The 22,470-nt window shown below is 47.7% G+C and overlaps 1 protein-coding gene across 6 annotated transcripts; it reads left to right on the top strand.

Moving 5' to 3' along the window:
* The first annotated feature begins 384 nt into the window (after positions 1-384).
* On the top strand, positions 385-22,104 carry ZNF250 (zinc finger protein 250). Of its 6 annotated transcripts, XM_047842176.1 has the most exons (7): positions 385-441; positions 4,539-4,673; positions 7,294-7,389; positions 7,624-7,765; positions 7,970-8,083; positions 8,553-8,615; positions 18,417-22,104. In XM_047842176.1, the coding sequence occupies exons 3-7, from the start codon at positions 7,348-7,350 to the stop codon at positions 19,739-19,741; spliced, it is 1,686 nt and encodes a 561-aa protein (XP_047698132.1). In that variant the 5' UTR covers positions 385-441; positions 4,539-4,673; positions 7,294-7,347; the 3' UTR covers positions 19,742-22,104. The 6 variants fall into 6 exon arrangements, with proteins under 6 accessions (XP_047698132.1, XP_047698133.1, XP_047698130.1 ...); XM_047842177.1 differs by lacking the exon at positions 4,539-4,673 and having other exon boundaries at positions 386-441; positions 7,639-7,765; XM_047842174.1 differs by lacking the exon at positions 4,539-4,673 and having other exon boundaries at positions 386-441.
* Positions 22,105-22,470: the final 366 nt, after the last annotated feature.

The following is a 22,470-nucleotide window of genomic DNA, read 5'->3' as shown; positions in this document are numbered from 1 at the left end:
CACGTTCAGAGGGGGTGGCACCCGGTTAGGAGCGGAAAAGGAACCCGCCTGGACACAAGCCTGAAACCCGACTCTACAGGCACTAGGTGGCCCGTGGGTCCGATGCTCGGAAGCTTCACTAGAACTTTCCACAGGACCGCCGGAAGTGCGGTAAATGCGAGGCCGGAGTGCGGTGTGGCCTCTCTAGGCGCGCGGGAGATCTCGCCTCTCGGTGGCTCCGCAGAAAGCGGCCTCGCTGTCAGTCAGGAAAATGGCGCCGGCGGGGAAGGCGGGGACGACTGGGAGGTGTCCGCTCCAGGACTGGTGACCGGGGGCGTGGGCGGGGACTGAGGAGGCGGGGCCCCCAGGGATTGGCGGATGCGCAGACCAGGCGGGGCGTCCCCTTTGTCTGAGTGCGTTGCGGGCGTCCGTCCCTTCGCGCGTGAGGCTGCGGCGTGGAAGGTGAGTTGGAGGTCCGCGTGGGCACTGGCGCCCGGGCCCTTCTGCCAGCGCGCGCGCTGGAGCCGGGTCGTCCTCACGGACAGGGCACTTCCCCGCGGGCACGCTCCGCTTCCGCCCCTCCTGCCGGGTTCCTCCTGCGGGCGAGCGGTGGGCTCCTTCCCCTCCTCGGACCCCATTCTGAGCCCCCTCTCCCCCAGCGTTTTGCCGCATCCCAGTCCTCTCTCCGCTCCTCACACCCGGGCTTCTCCCGACCTCCGCCCCTCGGCCCCTGCCACGCCCCAGAACCCTCTCCCCTTACCCTTGACACACACCAGGCTGCCTGCGACCCAGTCTCCGGGCCCTCAGCCCTCCGGCCCTGCCACGCCCGGAATCCCCCCCCCCCCCCCCGCTCCAGGCCCTGAGACACCTCACCGCCCCCCTCCGACCCTCCCGGGCCCCCTCCCCCGCGGACGGCGAGCGCTGGCAGGAGGTGCAGGTTTGCGGCGCGGCCGCGGCGAAGAGAACGGCGGCGCGATTGCCCCGGGAAGGGTGGTCAGCGACCCGCGAGTCCCCGGCTCGCTCAAGGTCTCCCCAAAATACAGAACCAGAGGCTGAGAAGCCCATCCGGACCCCGCGGCGGCAGGAGCGCCTGTGCCGTTCGCAGTAAGCCGTTTCTCCGCGTCCGAACGGCGTTGGTATCTCGTTGGCTCAAAGTACTTTCCTAATTTTACATCCTTTCTCCATGTTTCTATCCGTGCTCTTCTCCTTACTACCTTGTAAGAGCCCCTTTTTAGTGAACGAGACCAACCTTTTCTAACATGGTTTGCAAATATTTCCCTAGTTTATTATTTGCTTTTTAAGATTTCAGTAGAAAATAACATGCATTTTTTAAAATGTTAACGTGTGAGAAAAATAGAAAAACTGGAAATCGTCGTTGGGAACAGCCTGCCAGTGTGCGCAGAGGCAGCACTGGCTGGTTTCCTTTGTACCCTTTCTGGATTTTGCGTGCGCTGTTTTCTGTTATTCACCTAAAAGGGAAGCTCGGGGGGCAGAGGGGTGGCCATGCTCTAACGGTCGATACTTGTTAGATTTTTCGCTTGCAAACTGTCTTCGTGGCGGTGCGTTCCGTCGGTTTTGTACACCCGGTGTTGTGCAGGGTGGACTCGGAGGCGGAGTGAGGGGGAGGCTGGGGCCTTAAGACCGCCCGCCCCGCATTGTTGTCACATGAATGTTTTAATTTCCGTTCCCCGATGACTGGTGAGGTTGAAACTGTTCGTGTGCCTTTGTATTTCCTTTTTTGTTTTCCTTTGTATTTCCTTTGTGATCTGCCAGCTCATACTCTTTTCCGTATATGTTGAAAACACTCTTCACAAACTGACATTTGACTCCAGTTATGGTGCTTTGTTCTGGTTTGGGGTTTTTTGAAGAGATTTCAAGTTTTTAATCGTAACATATTTACTCCGAAGGCTTTTGAGCTTTGCTATGTCTTAAAAGACTTTCCCCACGCCAAGATTATTTTTAAAATAGACTCTTGTTTTTCTCTGGTACTTGTGCAATGCTGGATCCATCTGGAATTTATTTTGGTGTGGGGTGAGTTGGGAATCCAGCTTCATTTTTTTCCTTCTATGCTATTTCTAACACTACCTACTGAATAATTCATCTTTCCATTGATTTGGAAAACCAACTTTGTCATGCATTAAATTCTTACATGTCTTTGGGCCCATTCTGGAATTTGGTGGCTTTGATGTGCATAAGGTATTAATTTTCATGCAGCAAATGTGGGAGTCTCTGCCCAGCAGGTTTCTGCTTTTGCTAGTTTGCTTAGAACAGCCCTTCCCACCTAAAATAATACAAATGTATCTATACTTGTATTCAAGTCCTTAAAATGTGATCTAAAATTTCAACTCTTACTCATTAGTTAGCCTAGTGGATTTATTAGACTGAGATGATCTAATTTTTTCTGGCCAATTTTTTTTGTTTGTTTAAATCTCTTTGCCTCCCTCTACTTTCTGGGAGATTTGTTGAATTTTATGTAAAGGCTTAATTTTGCTTTTCCTAAAGCATTTAAAAAATTTTGTCTTCGCACCATTTATTGAATCATCTTTCCTGAGCAATTTGAATTGTCTCATCTATTCTCCATTTGTTTATACAGACTTGGCCCTGCTCTGCCCCGTTCGGTAGCCACTGCTTTTCCTCCAGGCCCACCGGTTCTAGGCACCTTGGTTTTGTGGATACGGTGGGCAGAATTAACATCACATTCTAAAGTTCATTTTAAGCTTGTTCCTTGTTGCCATTTACGAACAGAATTTTCCCCCCTATACGTTTTCTGACTAGGTGTTGCCGGTGTATAAGAAAGCTGTTGGTTTGGATGCTTGATCATTCCCTATGGAAGATTGCAGGGTTGTGCTTTGTGTTCGCAAATGGCTCGGAGCTGCCCTTTGTGAAGATGCTTCCACCGTGGAGGTGGGGCAGGGCATTCCACCAGGAAAGCCTGTGGGTGAGGATGGTGAGGACTGAGGGAAGAAGATCCTGGGAGCCTCTCACCCCAGACCACGCACGTCTGGTATGCCCATGCTAGCCTGTCACTGTGTGCGAGCTCTTTGGACAGACATGCGTGTTCTTTTACATCAGATCTATCAGGGATTCCAACAAAGGTGATAAGTTCCTAAAGCTTAGCTTACAAAACAAAACAATAATAGTAAACTTTAAACTCTAAGCTCTTTGCATCTCTGCAGCCCCTTCTTTAGTTCCTGTCCATGTAGCTGGCTGCTCAGTCATCATGAGAGCTAGATTCTGTTTGGCTGAGTGTCTCACTGCAGTGTGGCTTCTGTCCCATTAAGCATCCAGGGCTGCTGAGAACATGGATCTGTTCTGGTTTTGTTTGGGTTATTCCCTGAGGAGATTTCCAAAAATGGAATTCCTGCATCTGAAGAATGACTGTGATTGGTGGATGGACGGTGCTCTTTGTGCTTGCCCCTTTGTGGGGGTGGCATGGCCTTGCTCACAGTCTGTTTGGGGACTCAGTGGTGGTGATTCTGGCTTGGGGGAGTCATCCAAACAGGCCTTGTCGTGCCCACCTGTTCTCTCTTCTTGTCTAAACTGTGTTTTTCTCACAGAGCATCTCACAGGGCATCAGAATCATGGAGGTCAGGGTTGGGGAGAGGGCGGCTTGTTAAAAGCCAGTTTGGGTACCCTGGATGACTCTGTTTTCCTGCCTGACAGTTGTTGGTTTTGAGATGCACAGTGTTTTGTACGTCTTTGCTTGAAGTCACAGGCTTGTTCAAAATTAGTATCACTTCTTGTGTTTATTTTGTTCTTTTTTTTTTTTTTTTTTTTTTCTTTTTTAATCAGAATACAGTCGGGGCGCCTGGGTGGCTCAGTCGGCTGAGCATCCAACTTTGGCTCAGGTCGTGATCTCGCGGTCCGTGAGTTTGAGCCCCGCGTCGGGCTCTGTGCTGACAGGTTGGAGCCTGCTTCAGATTCTGTGTCTCCCTCTGTCTTGCCCCTCCTCTGCTGATGCGCTCTCTCTCTGTCAGAAATAAATAAACATTAAAAAATTTTTTTAAAAAACAAAAGAATACAGTCATCTTAGTTCCTTGGGCTTCCAGAGCAAATTACTGTGGACTGGGTAGCCTATAAAACAACAGACATTTCTCAAAGTTCTGGAGGCTGGAAGTCCAAATTAGGGTGCCAGCATGGTCAGGGGAAGGCCCCCTTCAGGTTGCAGACTTCTTGCTGTGACCTCACGTGGTGGAAGGAGTGAGAAAGCTCTGTGGGAGTCTCTTCTTACAAGGGCACTAATCCCATCATGAGGACTCCAGACTCATGACCTAAGCACTTCCCAAAGGCCTCACCTCCTACCACCATCCTACTGGGCATTAGGATTTCACCATATGAATGTTGAAAGGACACAAATCTTCAGATCGTTGTAAAAATACTGTGTGATAGTATAACACATACTATGTGGTATGCTTTTTTTTTTTTTAACTTGGTAATGTGTGAAGGTCATCTAGGTAGAGATCCTTTGTTTTTGTGCTTTTCTAGGACTCCCCCCCGCCAGGTAGGAATCTTTTCCTTTGCCCTCTCCACCCACCTCTGTTTCTCACTCGTGTTGACAGCCTGGTTGTTTGGAGTTAGTCTAATCGAATGAGATAACACTTGGTCCAGCGGCATCTGACTCTGCGCCCAGTGGTTCTGAGCACTGTCTCCTCTTGAGGCCCACAGAGGAGGGATGTGATCTTCCTGTTTTACGGGTGAGGACAAAGCACACACATACCCTTCATGGCCCTGGAGTCATTGTTTCTGAAAGAGGAACATTTTGGACATGCTCTCTGTGTCCCACGGTGTCATTTCCCTGTCGTCTATCTAGCACAACCTAAATCTTTCTCTTAGTGGGTCTGTGACCTGTGTGTGGAAGGACTGTGGGTTGGCAGTCACACCATCCTCATCCATTCCAGCGGAGTTCCCACTGTCTAATGGCATGTCTGGTTCATCTACATAACTGTTAGGTGGCTTTTCTGAGACAGGGTGTAGAGTATGGTGTCGTCGATTTTTTAATTTCATTCACTTACTCAGCAAACATTGGCCTGATGGCTGCTTTGCTGAGACAGGAAGGGAGAAGGAGGACTGGGCAAGGCAGAGGCCCTCAAGATAAGGGGTCAGGAAGGGCTTCAATGAGAAGGTGATGTGGCCAAGCACCAGCTAAAGGGAGGGAGCCTCCCTGGCAGAGGGGAGGTTCAAGCAGGGTTCTGAGCAGCCTCATAGCCATAGAGGGGCCAGGAAGTTAGTTGAAGCCAAGGACAGTCGCTATTCCCATGGAAGGCAGATGCATGACCCTGCTGTAACAGGGCCAGGTTCTGGGTGCACTAGGAGAGTGGATTTGGAGTAGACTGTGAAAGAATGAGGAGGAAAGGTAGTTTCAGGATCGGGTCTTGGGTAGAGGTGCCCAGACCAAGCTGGGGGCAGAAATAGGAGCCTAGTGTTAGATGTTAAGTATCTGAGATGCCAAAGAACATCTCCATGAAGATGTTGAGTTGGAGGGAAGGGGATTGCCAGTTCAACTGCACCAAAAAGGAGACCCTAGGCTCCACTGAACATTCAGGCTCGTAGGATAACCATGGCCAGTGCCAGATATGTGCAGGATGTGGGGCAGGAAGAAGCATGGGCAGGAGCAGGAGTTGGTCTGGCTTAAGGCCTTATGGCCACATGTGCCACATGCCTCCTGTGTCATCTGTACCCACTGGGAAGGCCCTGAATGAGGTTCCTATTGGTGTTTATCGTTGGATCCTGGCCTAGTTGCAGTGGGGCCATAGTGCCAATGACTACTTCTGCCAGGTTCCCATAGGACCAGAGCTGTATTATACATGAAGGTCAAATTCTCAAACAGGTGAGGATGGCTGGAGGCCTTGGCTGAGGGAGCAATGTCCAGGAGACTTGGTAGAGACCAACTTGCAGGAGCACAAGAGACCAGTGTCATCCTGTCAACAGGGGGCAAGGATCTGACCACATGGAAGTCATGGGAGACCCTGACCAGGGCCACTTTCTGGTGGGGTGGGGGTACGGAGACCTCTCATGGAGAGGTATCTGGACGAGACCATGGGGAAGATGACTGACAATGAGAGATGGCAAGTCTGTGAGCTGGTCGAGTGGATGTGGGTGTTGGATACACTGCCAAGAGGGCAGGAGGTGGAGTGGGTGGTGGAAATGGCTTCCTCATCTTTGTTCTGAGATCTGGTGAGGCAGGCCCACCCTGGCTCACACCCATTTTTTTCAAATTTTATTCTTAATCTATTATCCACCATCTATCGTTCATGTGAATTCAAGGTAGTTTTACTCCTTTAAAAGGCACCTGTTGGAATCCTAATTAGAGTTGCACTGACACAAGCACACACAGATTTGGGGGGAATGGACATTCTTGGTGAATAAGTCTACCATTGTGTTCCGCAGAGGCAGCTGCAGTTGGGAGTTCAGGATTTGTATTCCCAAAAGTTGTCCATGCAAACTTACACATACATCTGATATTCTACAAAGAAATCAAACAAACAGATGAAGCACCCTGTTTGTTGAGGTACCTGCTGAGCTGCATGCATGAGAAGGTTGATCACCATCTTGTACCATTTTTCCTAGAGTGATCTGCCCACTTGGCTTCTGTGTCCCTGTTACAGACACCCTTTGGCACTCCAAAAGATGTGAACCCCATTCCCCCATTAGGAGAGCCTTTGGTCCCCCTTTTTTTTCCCCCGTATTTTGAGTATGATAGACATCTCAGCTTAATTTAGCCTGATAAGCCCCCAGAACCCGCTCACCCCCAGGCCTCCACATCAGGTGTCACCAAATCCCTGGGTGACTCTGTACTTAGTCCTCCAAAATCAACCATTTGTCCTGCCTCCGTTCCCAGTCCCTGGTGGAGCCACCACCAGGCTGATGACCCCAGCCTCAGTGGAGCATCAGGGCAACTGGGGCACAACCACATGAGACTGAGGCGTCAGTGGGGCCACAGGAGTTACGGTCAAGCCAAGCATGCCAGACCTGGGGTGAGGCCCCCACAGGAGTGTGGACCTTGAGGAAAGCCTGTCTTCACTGGGAGATTGTCTGTGGAGGCAGCCTGGCCTGGCACCCACACCAGACCTGATGAACATTTCACACCTATGTGAATGCTCTGGCATGGGCCCTTGTGCCTAGACTGTGGGCCTGAGCAGGTGCCTCAGAGTCCTTGCTAGCTCCCTAGCTGATCATAAAGACCCCAGGTCTGGAGAGCAAAACCTTGTGGCTGGGCCCATGGGAAGAGTTCACAGTGGGGGCTGGACTCCCTCAGAACTCAAGGGTCTGTGGGGGCAAGGGTGGGCCCCTCATGTGCTCCCTCCTCTTCCTCAGCCCCACAGGCTCCTCTGACTTCCACCTTCCTTGGAAACCTCAAGGGATCACGCGATGGCAGCAGCCAGGCTCCTACCACCACCAGCAGGACCCCAAGTGAGCTGCCTCCAGGGCCTTTGTTGCACCCCTGGGTTTCCTCGCAACCCTCCCATGCCCAGGGTTCTGGGTGACAGCCTGAGTGTCACTGTATCTCCTGAACAATGTGGCCCCTTCCTGATGCCACCCATCTGCTCGCATGTGTTTCCCCTCCCCCCTGACCCAGGGCATCTCCACTCCCCCCACCCACATTGCTCCATCTCAGACATGGAGACTCAATCCAACCTTCAGCAGCCCCTGTCATTCCAGGCCAAGGTGACCTTTGAGGATGTGGCTGTGCTCCTCTCCCAGGAGGAGTGGGACCGCCTGGGCCCTGCTCAGCGGGGCCTCTACCGACACGTGATGATGGAGACTTATGGCAACGTGGTGTCACTGGGTATGGCCCCTCAGCAGGCGTCTTCTGTGTCTCTGTGCTTGGCCAAGGGCAGGGACCTGGGGTGGGGGGTTTGGGGTTGCCTCCAGGTGTTACAGCTCTAGAGGGACATCACACCTGTCTGTCTCATGCCTACAGGTCACTCAGGTGGGGTAGGGGTGTTCACAGATGTTGTGCTGACAAAAGGCCTTCCTTCCCCATGAGCAGGACTTCCAGGATCAAAGCCCAACGTGATCTGTCAGCTGGAGCGAGGAGAAGAGCCATGGGTCCTGGATGGGCAAGGGGCTGAGGAGACTGGGGGCTTGGGCATTGGCCATTCAGGTGAGTGAAGGGAGCTGGCCCTCCTTCAGTTGGACTGATCAGCTCCTGGCAGCTGTGCACACTGACAGGTGACAGACAACAAGAGTAGCTTCCACCTGGGGCCTCTTCTGCCCGAGGAGCCTGTGGTCTTAACTCTGTGAATTGCACTTACCTGCTGTAACAGCCAGTGGAGGAAGTTCCTGCTCTTTTTTTTTTTTTTTTTTTTTTAATGTTTGTTTATTTTTGAGAGAGAGAGAAATAGAGTGCAAGCAGGGTACGGACAGAGAGAGAGGGAGACACAGAATCCTAAGTAGGCTCCAGGCTCTGAGCTATCAGCACAGAGCCCACCACGGGGCTCGGACTCACAAGCTGTGAGATCATGACCTGAGCTGAAGTCGATCACTTGACCCAGTAAGCCACCCAGCTGCCCCAGGAGTTCCTACTCTTAAAAACTGTTTTGTTCTCTCTTAACTCTCTTTTCTTTTTGCAGATAACTCCAAACGTGACCACACGGCAGCTTGTAGGCAGCAAGACAGTTCACCCTGTCCATGGGGTAGGTGTATGTCTTATCTTTTTAACCCAGTACAATCCCTGAAGGTGTTAATGCTGATGGTTCACCAGAATGTAAAGAAATTCCTGGGGTTCTCTGATGCAGAATGTATGCTCTTGTTATACAATACATACACTCTATACAAAATCATGGAGAGGGGTTTTTTATTTTTTTTCACGTGTTTTTTTTTTTTTTTTTTTTGGGACAGAGAGAGACAGAGCATGAACGGGGGAGGGGCAGAGAGAGAGGGAGACACAGAATTGGAAACAGGCTCCAGGCTCTGAGCCATCAGCCCAGAGCCTGACGCGGGACTTGAACTCACGGACCGCGAGATCGTGACCTGGCTGAAGTCGGACGCTTAACCGACTGTGCCACCCAGGCGCCCCGAGAGGGATTTTTTAAATTAAAAATTTGTTTCAGTGGAATTTTTTTTTCCTTTGTTTTGTCCAATGTAAAACATTCTTCCTAGTCTGTACTTGAAACAACAGCTGAAGCTGTATTGTTCTGAAAGTGAGGGCTCTGCTCTTGCAAGTTTGGTCATGTGTTGCTTTTATGCCATGGATGATTGAATAACCTTTTGTACAATTATTTATTAAAGTCATTTTGCTCATCTCGTTACTTTGGCATCAGGAAAGACACTACCTATTTAGGAAGCTTCAAACAATAGAAGAAACACTTTTCAATGGAAATGGGTAATTATTTCTTTGGCTTGCTAACTTTATGAAGATGAGGCTTCTTAAGTAAAAAAAAAAAAAAAAAACAAACTAAACCATGTGTTCTCCAGTTTAAAAAACATATAGTATAACTTTTAAAAAATGAGATGTGTAAAAATTTTATTGGCCATAAACCCAGATTTTTTAAATGAAGAACTTATTGGTATTGCCATTTTTCAAAACAGTGTATACACTTAATAATTGCTCTGAAGAGAATTTAAAAAATGCAGAAATATCAAATAAGAAAAGTGGGCACAAAACTTGAACAAGTTCTGATAGAGGAGGAAATCAAAGGGCTAATAAATGTGAGAACATGCTCAGCCTCATTATTTATCAGTGACATGGAAATTAAAACTGCTGTGATATACCATGTTAGACCTTCAGTATCAAAAAAAAAATAGATCTGACATTATCAAGTTTGGTTGAGAATATAAAGCAGCTAATGATGATGTAAACGTGCACATTCACTTTGGAAACCAGTGTGCCGTTATCAAATGAAGTTGAAAATATGGATCCCTATGGCAGATGTTCCACTCTTAAGTGTACAGTAAGAACGTTTGTGTGTAAACCCCAAGAAACATGTACAAGAATCTTCAAAGAAGCATGTTTCAAGATAGAAAAATCTGGAAACGACCCAGGTGTTCATCAGCAGTAGACTAGACAGATAAATAAGCTATGGTGTTGTAATAGAACAGAATGTACTGTAGTGAAAGGGATTTGATAACTGTTGTAGAACAATATAACGAATCAGGAACACAGTGTTGAGAGGCAATTAAGTTGCAGAACACCAGGTAACACAAAATTCTAGAAATCTCAGAAATATGCCTAATTAAGTTATTGGTTAGAGATCCAACCTTTAATATAAAACTATTAAAAAACCCAGCAGCAACAAGGGCTTCTACTTCCAGCCAAGATGGAGTAAACAGAGATGGTAGTTACCCTCTCACTTGAAACAGCTGAAAAACTGGACAATGTATATGAAACCTCGGCTCTCAAGATGTTGGACATCATTCTCTCAGTGGAAGTCAGTCAGTGAAGGAAAGTAATTCCCAAAAGACAGGAAACAAAGGGATGATCCCTACAATTGTCCCAGCTCACCACTCGGAGAAGATCCCAGTGTAAGGAGGGGAACCCTGGCAGAGCCCAGTGGTGTCCCAGACTTGAAGACATTATTGCCAGGAGTCCAGAGATGCCAGGGAGGCCAGAAGTCCCACAGGGGAGTCTGTGTGACAAAGAATTCTGGAGATCTGCAGGAAGACTTCCTGAGTATTAGCAAGGAAATCCAAAGCCAGGAAAGAGCTGCCTCTTTAGAAGGAGTAGTAGCTGTGGTAACCAGGATTTAAGATGGTCCTCATAATAGAATGAATGTTTGTGCCCCTCCCCCATTCATATGTTGAAGCCCTGACCCCCAGTGTGAATGTATTGGTGATGGAGGCTTTATGGAAGTAATTAAGTGACCTCATAAGGGTAGGACCTTGATTTGCTATGATTAGTGTTCTTAGAAGAGGAAGAGAGACCGGAGCTCTCTTTCTCAGCACAGGACCTGCCCTGCCTGCATAATCCTCAAGATTGTGAATGTGGATTTTATTCTCGTGATTATGTTACGTTAAGCTTTTGCCTTTAAGGAATGGAGAACTCTTTAAATCGGGGTCTGGGGGGTCTGGGGGTTGGAGACCGAAGCCAGATTCAAAGAATGGGAAGAAGGATTTGATGCACCATTGCTGCCTTGAAGGTGGAGGGGGCCACATGGCAAGGAATGCAGGTAGCAATCAGGAGGTGAGGGTGGCAAAGGAAACAGTCCTCTTAGTCCTGTAGCTACAAGGGGCTAAATTTTGACAACAGTAAGAATGAACTTTGAAGTGCATTTACTCCCTGAGCCTCCACGTGAGTATTCAGACTAACACTTTATTTTTCAGCCTTGTGATACACTGAGCAGAGAACCCATATGGAATTCTAGCCTGCAGAGCTATAGGCTAGTAAATACAGTGCCCAATGCTCACATAAGGCTGGGAATGCTATCTGTTCCCAACAGCAAGAGTGGGAAACTTGTAACTCACAGGGAATCCTTAATTAGAGAACTAACGTGTGTGTGTGTGTGTGTGTGTGTGTGTGTGTGTGTGTTGGGGGGGGTGGGGGGAGGGCTGGTGAAAGAGCCCTAAGCACTATTCTGTTCTGGTCTAACAAAGTTCAAAGGCAAGAACCATACATGCAACTTCCAAGTAACTTAACCAAGAATACTTAAGTTCGAGACAATTTCTAGAAATAAAAAATATCCAACATGAAGCAAGGTAAAATCCATAATATCTGGCATTAATAAAAAATTATCAAGCATTCAAAGAAGTAAGAAAACAACCATAATTAGAAGAAAAAACAGTCCTGTTAAACGGACCAGAAGTGACATCAGTGATAGAATTGGAAGACCAGGAGGAGTGCCTGGGTGGCTCAGTCTGTTAGGCATCTGACTTAGACTCAGGTCATGATCCCATGGTCAGTGAGTTCGAGCCCCGCTTTGGGCTGTGTGCTAACAGCTCAGAACCTGGAGCCTACTTTGGTTTCTATATCTTTCTCTCTCTCTCTCTCTCTCTCTCTCTCTCTCTCTCTTTCTCTTTCTCTTTCTCTCTGCCCCTCCCCTGCTCACATGCTATCTTCTCAAAAATAAATATTAAAAAAATAAAAAGATTTGGAAGACCAGGACATGAAAACAAAATAAATTTATTCTGTATGTTCAAGGACTAGAGGGAATATTCAGCATGTTAAGTAGAGTCTTGGAAGATACATGAAAGGCCCAGTTCTGATCTCTAGAGATGAAAACAATGCATGAGATGAAGAGTTTACTGGGTAAAATTAGTGACAGGTTAGATATTGCATAAGAAAGGATTAGTGAAAACAAAAATCCTAGAAACTACTGAAAAGGAAAAGGAAGGAAAAAAAGACCACAGGACATTAGTGAGCTGTGGGACAATCTGAAATTGCCTAATATATCTAGCTGAAGCCAATAAAGCAGAGGTGGGAGCATCAGAAAAAATATTCTAGGAAATGATGGTTGAAAACTTTCCAAATGTGATGAAAACCATAAACTCACAGATCTAAGAAACTCCAATGAACCCCTTACATAATAAACTTGAATAAAATCACTAAGCTATATCATAATCAAAAGAAGTGTTAAAGCTAAGAAGCCGGGGGCGCCTGGGTGGCTCAGTCGGTTGGGCGGCCGACTTCGGCTCAGGTCGTGATCTCGCGGTCCGTGAGTTCGAGCCCCGCGTCGGGCTCTGTGCTGACAGCTCAGAGCCTGGAGCCTGTTTAAGATTCTGTGTCTCCCTCTCTCTCTGACCTTCCCCCATTCATGCTCTGTCTCTCTCTGTCTCAAAAATGAATAAACGGGGGCGCCTGGGTGGCGCAGTCGGTTGAGCGTCCGACTTCAGCCAGGTCACGATCTCGCGGTCCGTGAGTTCGAGCCCCGCGTCGGGCTCTGGGTTGATGGCTCAGAGCCTGGAGCCTGTTTCCGATTCTGTGACTCCCTCTCTCTCTGCCCCTCCCCCGTTCATGCTCTGTCTCTCTCTGTCCCAAAAATAAATAAACGTTGAAAAAAAAAAAAAAAAAAAAAAAAAAATGAATAAACGTTAAAAAAAAAAATTAAAAAAGCTAAGAAGCCACAAAGGAGATAAGATAGAATCATGAGAAGTAACTTAATTTTTTTAAAGGGAGAAAGAAGAGAGAACAAAGAACAGATGGTTAGTGGCTGCCTTAGGGTTCACAATATATATCTCCAAACATTCAAAGAATGCAAACACCATTTCATATGTGTTAGAAGACTGTTGGGGTAGCATACTTGTTTATTGGTCCATTCAGGCTGCAATAACCAAGCCATGCCATGGGTTGAGTGACTTAAACATGAAAAATTTCATTCTCACAGTTCCCTAGGCTGGAGATCCAAGACGAGTGAGTTGGGGCGCCCGGGTGGCTCAGTCGGTTAAGCATCCGACTTCGGCTCAGGTCATGATCTCGCGGTCCGTGAGTTCAAGCCCCGCATCGGGCTCTGTGCTGACTGCTCAGAGCCTGGAGCCTGTTTCCGATTCTGTGTCTGCCCCTCCCCCGTTCATGCTCTGTCTCTCTCTGTCTCCAAAATAAATAAACGCTAAAAAAATTTAAAAAAAAAAAAAAAAAAGTGAGACTTTGGTGAGGGCTCTATTCCTGGCTTGCGGTATGGCCACTTTCTGTGTGTTCACATGGCCTCTGTGTGCTTGTGGGGGGAAAGTGAGTAAGCTCACTGAGGTCTTTTCTTAGAGGGCAGTGATGCCATCATGGGGGCCCCACCCTTGTGACCTCATCTAACTCTCAATTACCTCCCAAAGTCCCCACCACCAAATACCATCACATTGGGGGTTAGGGCTTCAACATGTGAATTTGCGGGGAGAGACACAAACATTTGCTCCATTACAACTATTTTTTTCAGGTTTATTTAAGTAATCTCTACACTCAACGTGGTGCTTGAAGTCATGACCCCACGAGTAAGAGTCCCATGCTCTTCCAACTGAGCCAGCCAGATGCTCTAGTGTGTAATCATTTTTGCTTTGGACAATTCTCTTAGAGTGATTTAGAAAACCGTTTTACATAGTCTTTTATATTTACCTTCACTTTAACCATTTCCAAAAGCCTTCATTTCTTGTATAAATCCAGCTTTGTCGGGTATATTTCTGCAGCCTGAAGAATTCCCTGTAACATTAGTTTGGATTTGATTGTTGGATGTTCTCTCCATTGGTGCTTGTAAATTGACTTGTTTTTTCTTTTTCTGCCCTTCAAGGGTGTCAGTCCATTGTTTTCGGACTTGTTTCTGATGAGGAGTCTACTGTAATTCTTACATTTGTTCCTCTGTGTTGTGTTTTTCCTCTACCTCTAAGATGTTCTCTTTGGTTTTTGGCAGTTTGAATATGATGTATCTAGTCAGGTTTTTTTCTTTTTCTTTTATTTTTAATGTTATTTTTGAGGGAGACAGAGACAGAGCATGAGCGGGAGAGGGGCAGAGAGAGAGGGAGACACAGAATCCAAAGCAGGCTCCAGGCTCTGAGCTGTCAGTACAAAGCCTGATGTGGGGCTCAAACTTACGGACCTGTGAGATCATGACCTGAGGCGAAGTCATATGCTCAACTGACTGAGCCACCCAGGCGCCCCTCTAGTTGGTATTTTAAAAACATGTTTGTAGGGCGCCTGGGTGGCAGAGTTGATTGAGCATTCCACTCTTGATTGCGGCTCAGGTCATGATCCCAGGGCTTGGGAATTGAGCCCCATGGCAGCATGGAGCCTGCTTAAGATTTTCTTTCTCTCTCTTCTCCTCCCCCTACCTGTCTCCCCCACTTGCACTTGCGCCCTCTCTCTCTCTCTCATATTAAAAACAAAACAAAATGTGTGACACTAATATCTTGAATCTGTGTTATGATGTCTTCCGTTATTTTTAGGAAAATCTCAGCCATTATCTTTTCAGATATTTTTACTTCCCTGTTCTCTTTCTCTTCTGCAATTCCAACTACATGTAGGTTAGGCCATTTGATATTGATCCATATCAATTTTATTTTTATGTTTCATACATTTTTGTCCTTGTGTTTCTTTTTGGGTAATTTCTGTTGACCTATTTTCAAGCCCACTGGTCTTTTCCTCATCTGGGTTGAGTCTGCAGTGAGCCTATCAGAGGCGTTCATATGTTGCTATATTTTCTACATCCAGCATTTCCAGTCCTTTCTTACAGAATCTATCTGCTGAGGTTCCCCATCTGATCATTCACATTGTTCAACGTATGGGTCATCTCTAATTCTGGTCCTGTTGGTCACTTAGTCTCTTGACTCTGTGTGTGTGTACACACAAGCAGTCTTTTTCCTTTCTCTTGGGTGTCTTATAATATTTCATTGAATGTCAGCTATCATTAATTAAGACAGGAGATATAGAAGTAAATAGTATATCTGTCTGGGAACATAGCCCCTCCTACTAGGTGGTTAGTGTGAAAGCCTGAGTCAGGAGTTTGGCTGGGTTCTGTTCCCATAGTTGCCTTCAGTATACCACTGGATTCCCGTTCTTCTGGCATTTCCTTGTGCATAGGGTGGGGACTTTCAGTCTTCCAGGTATGCCTGCAAGAGAGGGTTTTCCTCTGTGCTCTGGCCACCAGCACCCCCCACCCCCAGCAGAAGTCTTCTGTTGCTTGTTACTCAGTGCTTGCTGGCCTTTTCGATAGGAGCAGGAGGAGATGACCGTGTGCTCCACTGTTCTGATCATCCTCAATTTTAGGCAGGTGTTGTATTCTTGGGTCACAGCCCTTCCCCTAGTTGAAGCAGACTTCTCAATGTCTGGGCTCATGATCATTTTCCTGCCCCTCCCTCAGGGGTAAAGGGTAGTTTTCCCTTCCCAGCCATTGGGATGTTTGTGCCCTAGAATGAGAAGTTTGCTTTCCTTTGCCCAGTGACTTGCAGCTTTCATTCTGTCGAGGAGAAGGGTTCAGGTGGGTGCTTGTGCTCTCCTCTTGCAGTCCTGAGCCACCAAAGGAGGCTTCCTCTGGATCTAGCCCCTAGGGGGAAGACCATGGACATGAGCCCCTGTGTCCAGAATGCTGCTGAATCTGGGGTGGGTGTGGAGAGCAGGTTAATCTAGCCTGGAGTGGGACCCCAGCCTCTACAAGGCCCCTCACACTTGGGAATCTCCCAACTTCCCACTCCTGCCTCTTCTCAGATGACCCTCTGCTGAGGGCTTGCTTCAGTCTGGCTGCTACCAACTTCTACAAGAAGTATTAACATTTGGTATGTCTTTGTCCCTCCAAGGTAACCATTCCTTGTCTGTCAAAAGGCAACATAAATTAAAACAAGTGTATTTTATTTATTTAATTTCTTGTAGTCCTAATTTTTTTTGTAAGTTTATTTTTGAGAGAGAGAGAGAGAGACCGCATGAGCAGGGGAGAGGCAGAGGAAGAGGGAGACAGAATCTTAAGCAGACTCCATGCCCAGCGCAGAGCCTGACATGGGACTTGATCTCATGATCATGAAATAGTGACCTGAGCCGAAATCAAGAGTTTGACGCTGAACCAGTTGAGCCACCCAGGCACCCCAAGCATATTTAATTTATGGGCCACCTTGGCCCAAATCTTTTTCTAAACATCAGTCAGAAGTCGTTTTAGAAGGTCCCTTGGCTTGGGGTACCAGGTGACCCACTATATAGCATATGTCTTCCCAGACCAAGTTAGGAACTTACTAAAAAGTGAAGCTTATATCTCAGTAATGCTGTTACCAGCAAGGTGGGGGGCTTATTGGACTTGAAAATATCCTTATTACAGATAGGACACAATTGGAAAATCATTGCTGGTCCACATCATTTCTGGTAAAGAACCCCGGAATGAAGCATACTTGCCACCAGATTCAGGTAGGGAAGGACTTACACAGGCCCCTGTCTTGGAAACTACTACCTTTGTAGGTCTTTGAACCTGAAGGAACATTGCAAAATATGGTTCCCTAAGCTGAGAATACCCAGTTCTTACCCACATGAACCAGTGAAAAAGTTATTCCACCTCCCCTGGAGAGACGGGAGAGCCAAGAAGCAGTTCATATGCACACTTGGATGCCATCCTAGCTCAGGATCTCTGGGTACAGCTAGGTTGGCATTTGTAAATTTCCCCTCAAGGCTGCCCTCCTCCCCCCCCCCCCCCCCGCCAGTACCTGTCATAGACCTTGAGTACGCCTTTGAGAGAGAGAATTCCCTCAGATCTTCCCCTGCCCAGAGGGATTCTTACTCTGAAATTCCATTCAAGTGCAGCAGTCTAACGCTGTTCCTGGCAGAGGTCTTTGGGAAGCTGGGGTGGCAGCATGGTGTGAGGAGCTGGCCTCCTAAACTGCAGGGTTGAAATTGGATTGGGCACTTGAGAGTCCACAAGGAGGCCTGGCTGCTCTCATGCAGAGTTAGCTCTTGCTTATGGGCCTGACACCCTGTTGAACGTCCTTGATGAAGATCACTCCATGAGCGCACCCCATCCTCCCACAGCATCCCTGTACACCCCTGAGAAGTTTTGGTCTTTGAGTGGCATCTTGTCATCTCAACGGTTTGGTTTCCAAGATTTAAGAAACCTGTTCTCAAGGGCACCTGGCTGGCTTAGTCAGTAGAGCATGTAGTCCTTGGTCTTGGGTAGTGAGTTGAAGCCCCACATTGGGCATAGAGCTTTCTTAAAAAAAATTGGGGTGCCTGGGTGGCTCAGTCAGTTAAGTGTCCAACTTCAGCTCAGGTCATGATCTCATGCTTTGTGGGTTTGAGCCCCACATCGGGCTCTGTGCTGAACGCCTGCTCAGAGCCTGGAGCCTGCTTTGGATTCTGTGTCTCCTTCTCTGCCCCTCCCCTGCTCATGCTCTGTCTCTCAAAAATAAATATATGTTAAAAAAAATTTTTTTAAAAGTTATCAGCACATCCTGTAGATCCCCCAACCTGGTACTAAAAACCTCTACCCTAGTCTTCTCTGCAGTGCTCACTGCTGCCCTACAGGACTCCTCTCCAGCCTAGACATGGCAAGACTCCCATTGTGTCTCGGTTTCATCTTGCCCCCCAGTGCCTTCTCCACAAAGAAGAGGTCACAGTCCCCCATGTATAAGTCTTCTGGTCCTGTGTCTGTTGGACATGCACACAAGAGTTCACACATCTACCAGCCTGACACTAGGCTTCTCTGTTCCTGTGTTGCTGTCAGCCCCACAAAGCTCCTTGCAGTCATGGGTGGGGTCCTACGTGTATTCTTACCACAAGGACTCCAAGGAAGGCGGGACTCAGGTGGTAATGGGCTGTAGCCCTGCTGCTGTGTGACACGTGCACTTCACGCAGTGGGGGGCGGGGGGATGACTCAAGACTACAGGTCACACCTGTCCCTTAAACTGCCCTGTGAGCCTGGGCACATTTCTAATTATTGGACACAGTTGTGATTTTTCTGCACTGCAGAAAATGTGTATCCATGTGCGTTCAGGGACCGCACCCCTGATGGCCACCTGTTGTCAGCTAAACACCTTCAGGTTGCACTTTGCTCTGCTGTTTTGAGTGGGTTGACATTTGAGTTAATATTTGTACTTTGGTTTTGTTGTTTCAGAATATGAAAACAAGGGAGAGAACCAAAATAGGGACGTGAGTCGGAAGCCATTTATTTCAGAGGAAATATCGGTGATCCTGGGGAAAGCACCCAAAGGATGGATTGATCAAAAAAGTTATGAACCTGAGCAGAGTTTCTGTGTGAGTCCAAGCCCTGTTGGCCCACCTGAAGTTCAGGTCTTGAGCCAGAGTGTGCCTCTCTCTCAGAATCAGGCTGTTCCTAGTGGGGAGAGACCCTACAAGTGCACCGAGTGTGGGAAATGCTTTGGTCGGAGCTCCCATCTCCTCCAGCATCAGAGAACACACACTGGAGAGAAGCCCTATGTGTGTGGTGTGTGTGGGAAGGCCTTCAGCCAGAGCTCTGTCCTCAGTAAACATAGGAGAATCCACACCGGCGAGAAGCCCTACGAGTGTAACGAATGCGGAAAGGCCTTTCGAGTGAGCTCAGATCTTGCTCAGCATCACAAGATACACACGGGAGAGAAGCCACATGAGTGTCTTGAGTGTCGGAAGTCATTCACTCAGCTCTCGCATCTTATTCAGCACCAGCGGATCCACACGGGAGAAAGACCCTACGTGTGCCCACTGTGCGGGAAGGCGTTCAACCACAGCACCGTCCTGCGCAGCCACCAGCGGGTGCACACTGGGGAGAAGCCACACGAGTGCGCACAGTGCGGCCGTGCCTTCAGCGTGAAGAGGACGCTCCTCCAGCACCAGCGGGTGCACACCGGGGAGAAGCCCTACACCTGCAGTGAGTGCGGCCGGGCCTTCAGCGACCGCTCCGTCCTCATCCAGCACCACAACGTGCACACTGGGGAGAAGCCCTACGAGTGCGGCGAGTGTGGGAAGGCCTTCAGCCACCGCTCCACACTGATGAACCACGAGCGCATCCACACAGAGGAGAAGCCCTACGGGTGCTATGCGTGCGGGAAGGCCTTCGTGCAGCACTCTCACCTGACCCAGCACCAGCGGGTGCACACCGGGGAGAAGCCCTACGTGTGCGGCGAGTGTGGACACGCCTTCAGCGCCCGCAGGTCTCTGGTCCAGCACGAGAGGATCCACACAGGCGAGAGGCCCTTCCGCTGTGCACAGTGTGGCAAGGCCTTCAGCCTAAAAGCAACACTGATCGTGCACCTGCGGACCCACACTGGGGAGCGGCCCTACGAGTGCAGCCGCTGCGGCAAGGCCTTCAGCCAGTACTCCGTGCTCATCCAGCACCAGAGGATCCACACGGGCGAGAGGCCCTACGAGTGCGGGGAGTGCGGGCGCGCCTTCAACCAGCACGGTCACCTGATCCAGCACCAGAAGGTGCACAGGAAGCTGTGACCTCCTCTGCCACTAGGAGAACTCCCCTCCCCCGCCCCGCCCCCCCAGCCTAGGAGAAGGTTCTGGTAGCTCCGTGGGATGCCATTGGTCATTTAGTGTCACAAGTAACTCCAAAGAAAAGCACTGAGCATGTTCCTACGGAAGAATGACAGAGCATGCCTGTTTTGTTTTTCCCAACATCTTGAAGTTATATTGAAGAGTAAATGACACAACTATGGTAAATTTTGGTAAAGACACCCATAATTCTTTAACATTAGAAAGTTTATTAGAAGAAACTGAAGGAATTGAAGACATAAGGATTACTATCACAATGAAACTTTCTTACATTCTAAATAAAGATTTTGCTTAGAATATTACATGCCTTTCCTAAAAACAGTAACTATTCTAATTATTCCCTCTAAAATTAGAATTGGATTATGTGCAGTATTCTGTGAAAACACTAAAGTGTGTGGATAAAATGATATAAAAAAAGATTGTCATCAAGTATCATAATGTAATATGGCTAGAAATGCTAAGTGTGTGGAACCACTTGTTTTGTATGAAAAAAAGAAAAAGTCTAAATATTAGTGAGAAAACACTTCATCTGGTGTTTGAACTTTATTCAAGATGAGGAGGGATGTCCTAACTTTTTAGTGAAAATTCAACTCAAAAATGGATGTTTGCCTCAAAACCCACCCTTATGACTTACAGACCTTACGCTCTGGAACTCATAGGATGTCTTGGGTCTCTGGATCCCATGTGGGTAGGAAGGGAGCTTTGCCCTCAGAGCCCAGATCTTATAGCTGCTACACCAGCTGGGTGCCTCTTTGCACATTGTGGTGTTTCCCAAAAAAGTTTTACTGAAAAGACCATTCTTTGATACATATTTTTTATGATCTAAAATTTTCATTCCTGTGTTTGAGGTTTTTATTTTTTTACATGCCAAGAAGACTCTGGTATACATTATCATATACTAAAATGAACCTATTCATAATTTTTCAGTTCTCTCTCTCAAGCTTCTCAGGAGAAATGAAGGACTAGAGTTGATCCTCGAGGGCACGGCAACACACTGACACTGATAAAAGCTCCTTTTCCCCTCGCTGTGATACTGCTGAGAAGATAACATCACAGGTGAAACTCTGGAAGTTGAAGTAGCTGGTGTTACCTCAGCAAGGAGATAGGCTCCTTCTGAAAGGGACTGATGTCACTAACGTACTGCAGAGCAGTTGGGGTCACTAAGGCGTATGTTAGGAGATGAGCTCACTGAGGTGTCCCTTCACTGGACTGGAGATCACATGGGTATTTCTTCAGAGATGGCTGAAACCCCCAAGGAGAGACTGTAGTGGAGTCTGAGTCATGGGGCAATTCAGAGGAGCTGATCACTGGGTGGTTACTTCAGAGGAGAGAGCAATAGTGTCACTTCAGGGAAGCTGAAGTCCCTCAGATGTTACTGCAGACAGTAGCTGAAATCACTAAGATGAAACTCCAGATCAATAGAGTTCACAGAAGCATTACTTAAGAGAGGAGCTGAGACCAGTGAGGTGCTAGCTCATAAATTCCCACAGAGGGAAGCTTCCGCCCCGTGCTGGTTGAGTTCCTAGCTGGCATCTGACTCAGTGGCTGCCCCTCAGAGCCCACCACTACCCGGGGTACAATTCCTAATCATGTGGAAGAGTTAGAATAAGAAATAGGCATATTCCGGTCAAGATGAGAACAGGAGTTCAGTTAAATACAAGGTACAGAAATACTTGTTTGGGAAGATGCTGTGTGTCACAGGACAACATAAATTACACAGTACAGATCGTTCTGGATCACTAAATCCAAATAATCTAGGGTTTTCAGGGGGACCAAAATGTGTAGTTGGCTTTTTTACCTTCTTAAGTGAACTTAACATTCTGCCTTTGCTTGCTATCAGCCGCCATTGACCCACTGGTGAGTATAAGGCTCAAGTGTCTCTGCAGCTGGGAGGTGGCTTCAGTGCCCTTCTCCCTGGGGAGGATGCCTGGGCCATGCATTTTTGCCACTCACCTCTCCAAGGACCAGGAGGTAGTATATAACCTGCCAGAACATACGGTCAGTCTCCCTTTTTTGGAAGTGGTATCAGGCACCAGAATGACTTTGGGGTCCTTTCACCCTGTTAATCGCCATTACCTCCCACCTCTGACTGGTTAACAGTATTCCACACTTAACTTTGGATTTTTTTTTACTTTTATTTACAAGTTTTTCCATTTTATGCATTTAAATTTTTATCTTATTTCTCCTTACTGCTACCAAGAATTTAACAGTTCTCAAGTTTTCTGTTACTTAGAAAACACCTGGAACTTTATTTCTGTGTACTGTGTATAATCAGACATATTTTCCAATAAAAAAATGACTAGAACACCTACTTGTGGGTGAAGGAAGATCAGTAATTTTGGCATAAGGATCAACTACAAATCAGTGGGCAGAGGGCATGAGCCAGCTGTTCCCAATAAGGGGAAATACAATGGGGAAAGCTTGAAAAAGGCTAAAGCACACCAATTTCAAACAAAACCATGTCCCCTCTTCCCGATCAATTAGGAAAGATTATCCTGTAATACAGAGCTATGAAGGTATATTGAAATGGGTGTGTTCGTGCATTGATGACAACCTGGTCAAGTGTGGGGGCATAATTGCATGATCCATCACTTCTCTGCAGGAAGTTGACTGCACACCAGGACCCAGCTTGGCTGAGGCCGGGCAGTCCAGAGGTGGCCCTAAGGGAGGCAGGA

Source organism: Prionailurus viverrinus, chromosome F2, assembly GCF_022837055.1.
Source record: "Prionailurus viverrinus isolate Anna chromosome F2, UM_Priviv_1.0, whole genome shotgun sequence".
NCBI classification, from domain to species: domain Eukaryota; kingdom Metazoa; phylum Chordata; class Mammalia; order Carnivora; family Felidae; genus Prionailurus; species Prionailurus viverrinus.
This window is presented reverse-complemented; position numbering and strand designations above follow the sequence as displayed.

What these genes read in the sequence shown, in the direction of transcription:
- ZNF250 (XM_047842176.1), top strand. Translation starts at nt 7,348, where the DNA reads ATGGCAGCAGCCAGGCTCCTACCACCACCAGCAGGACCCCAA. An exon ending in CTTGGGCATTGGCCATTCAG is followed by an intron (nt 8,084 to 8,552) that starts GTGAGTGAAGGG and finishes TTCTTTTTGCAG; the next exon opens with ATAACTCCAAACGTGACCAC. An exon ending in CAGTTCACCCTGTCCATGGG is followed by an intron (nt 8,616 to 18,416) that starts GTAGGTGTATGT and finishes TTGTTGTTTCAG; the next exon opens with AATATGAAAACAAGGGAGAG.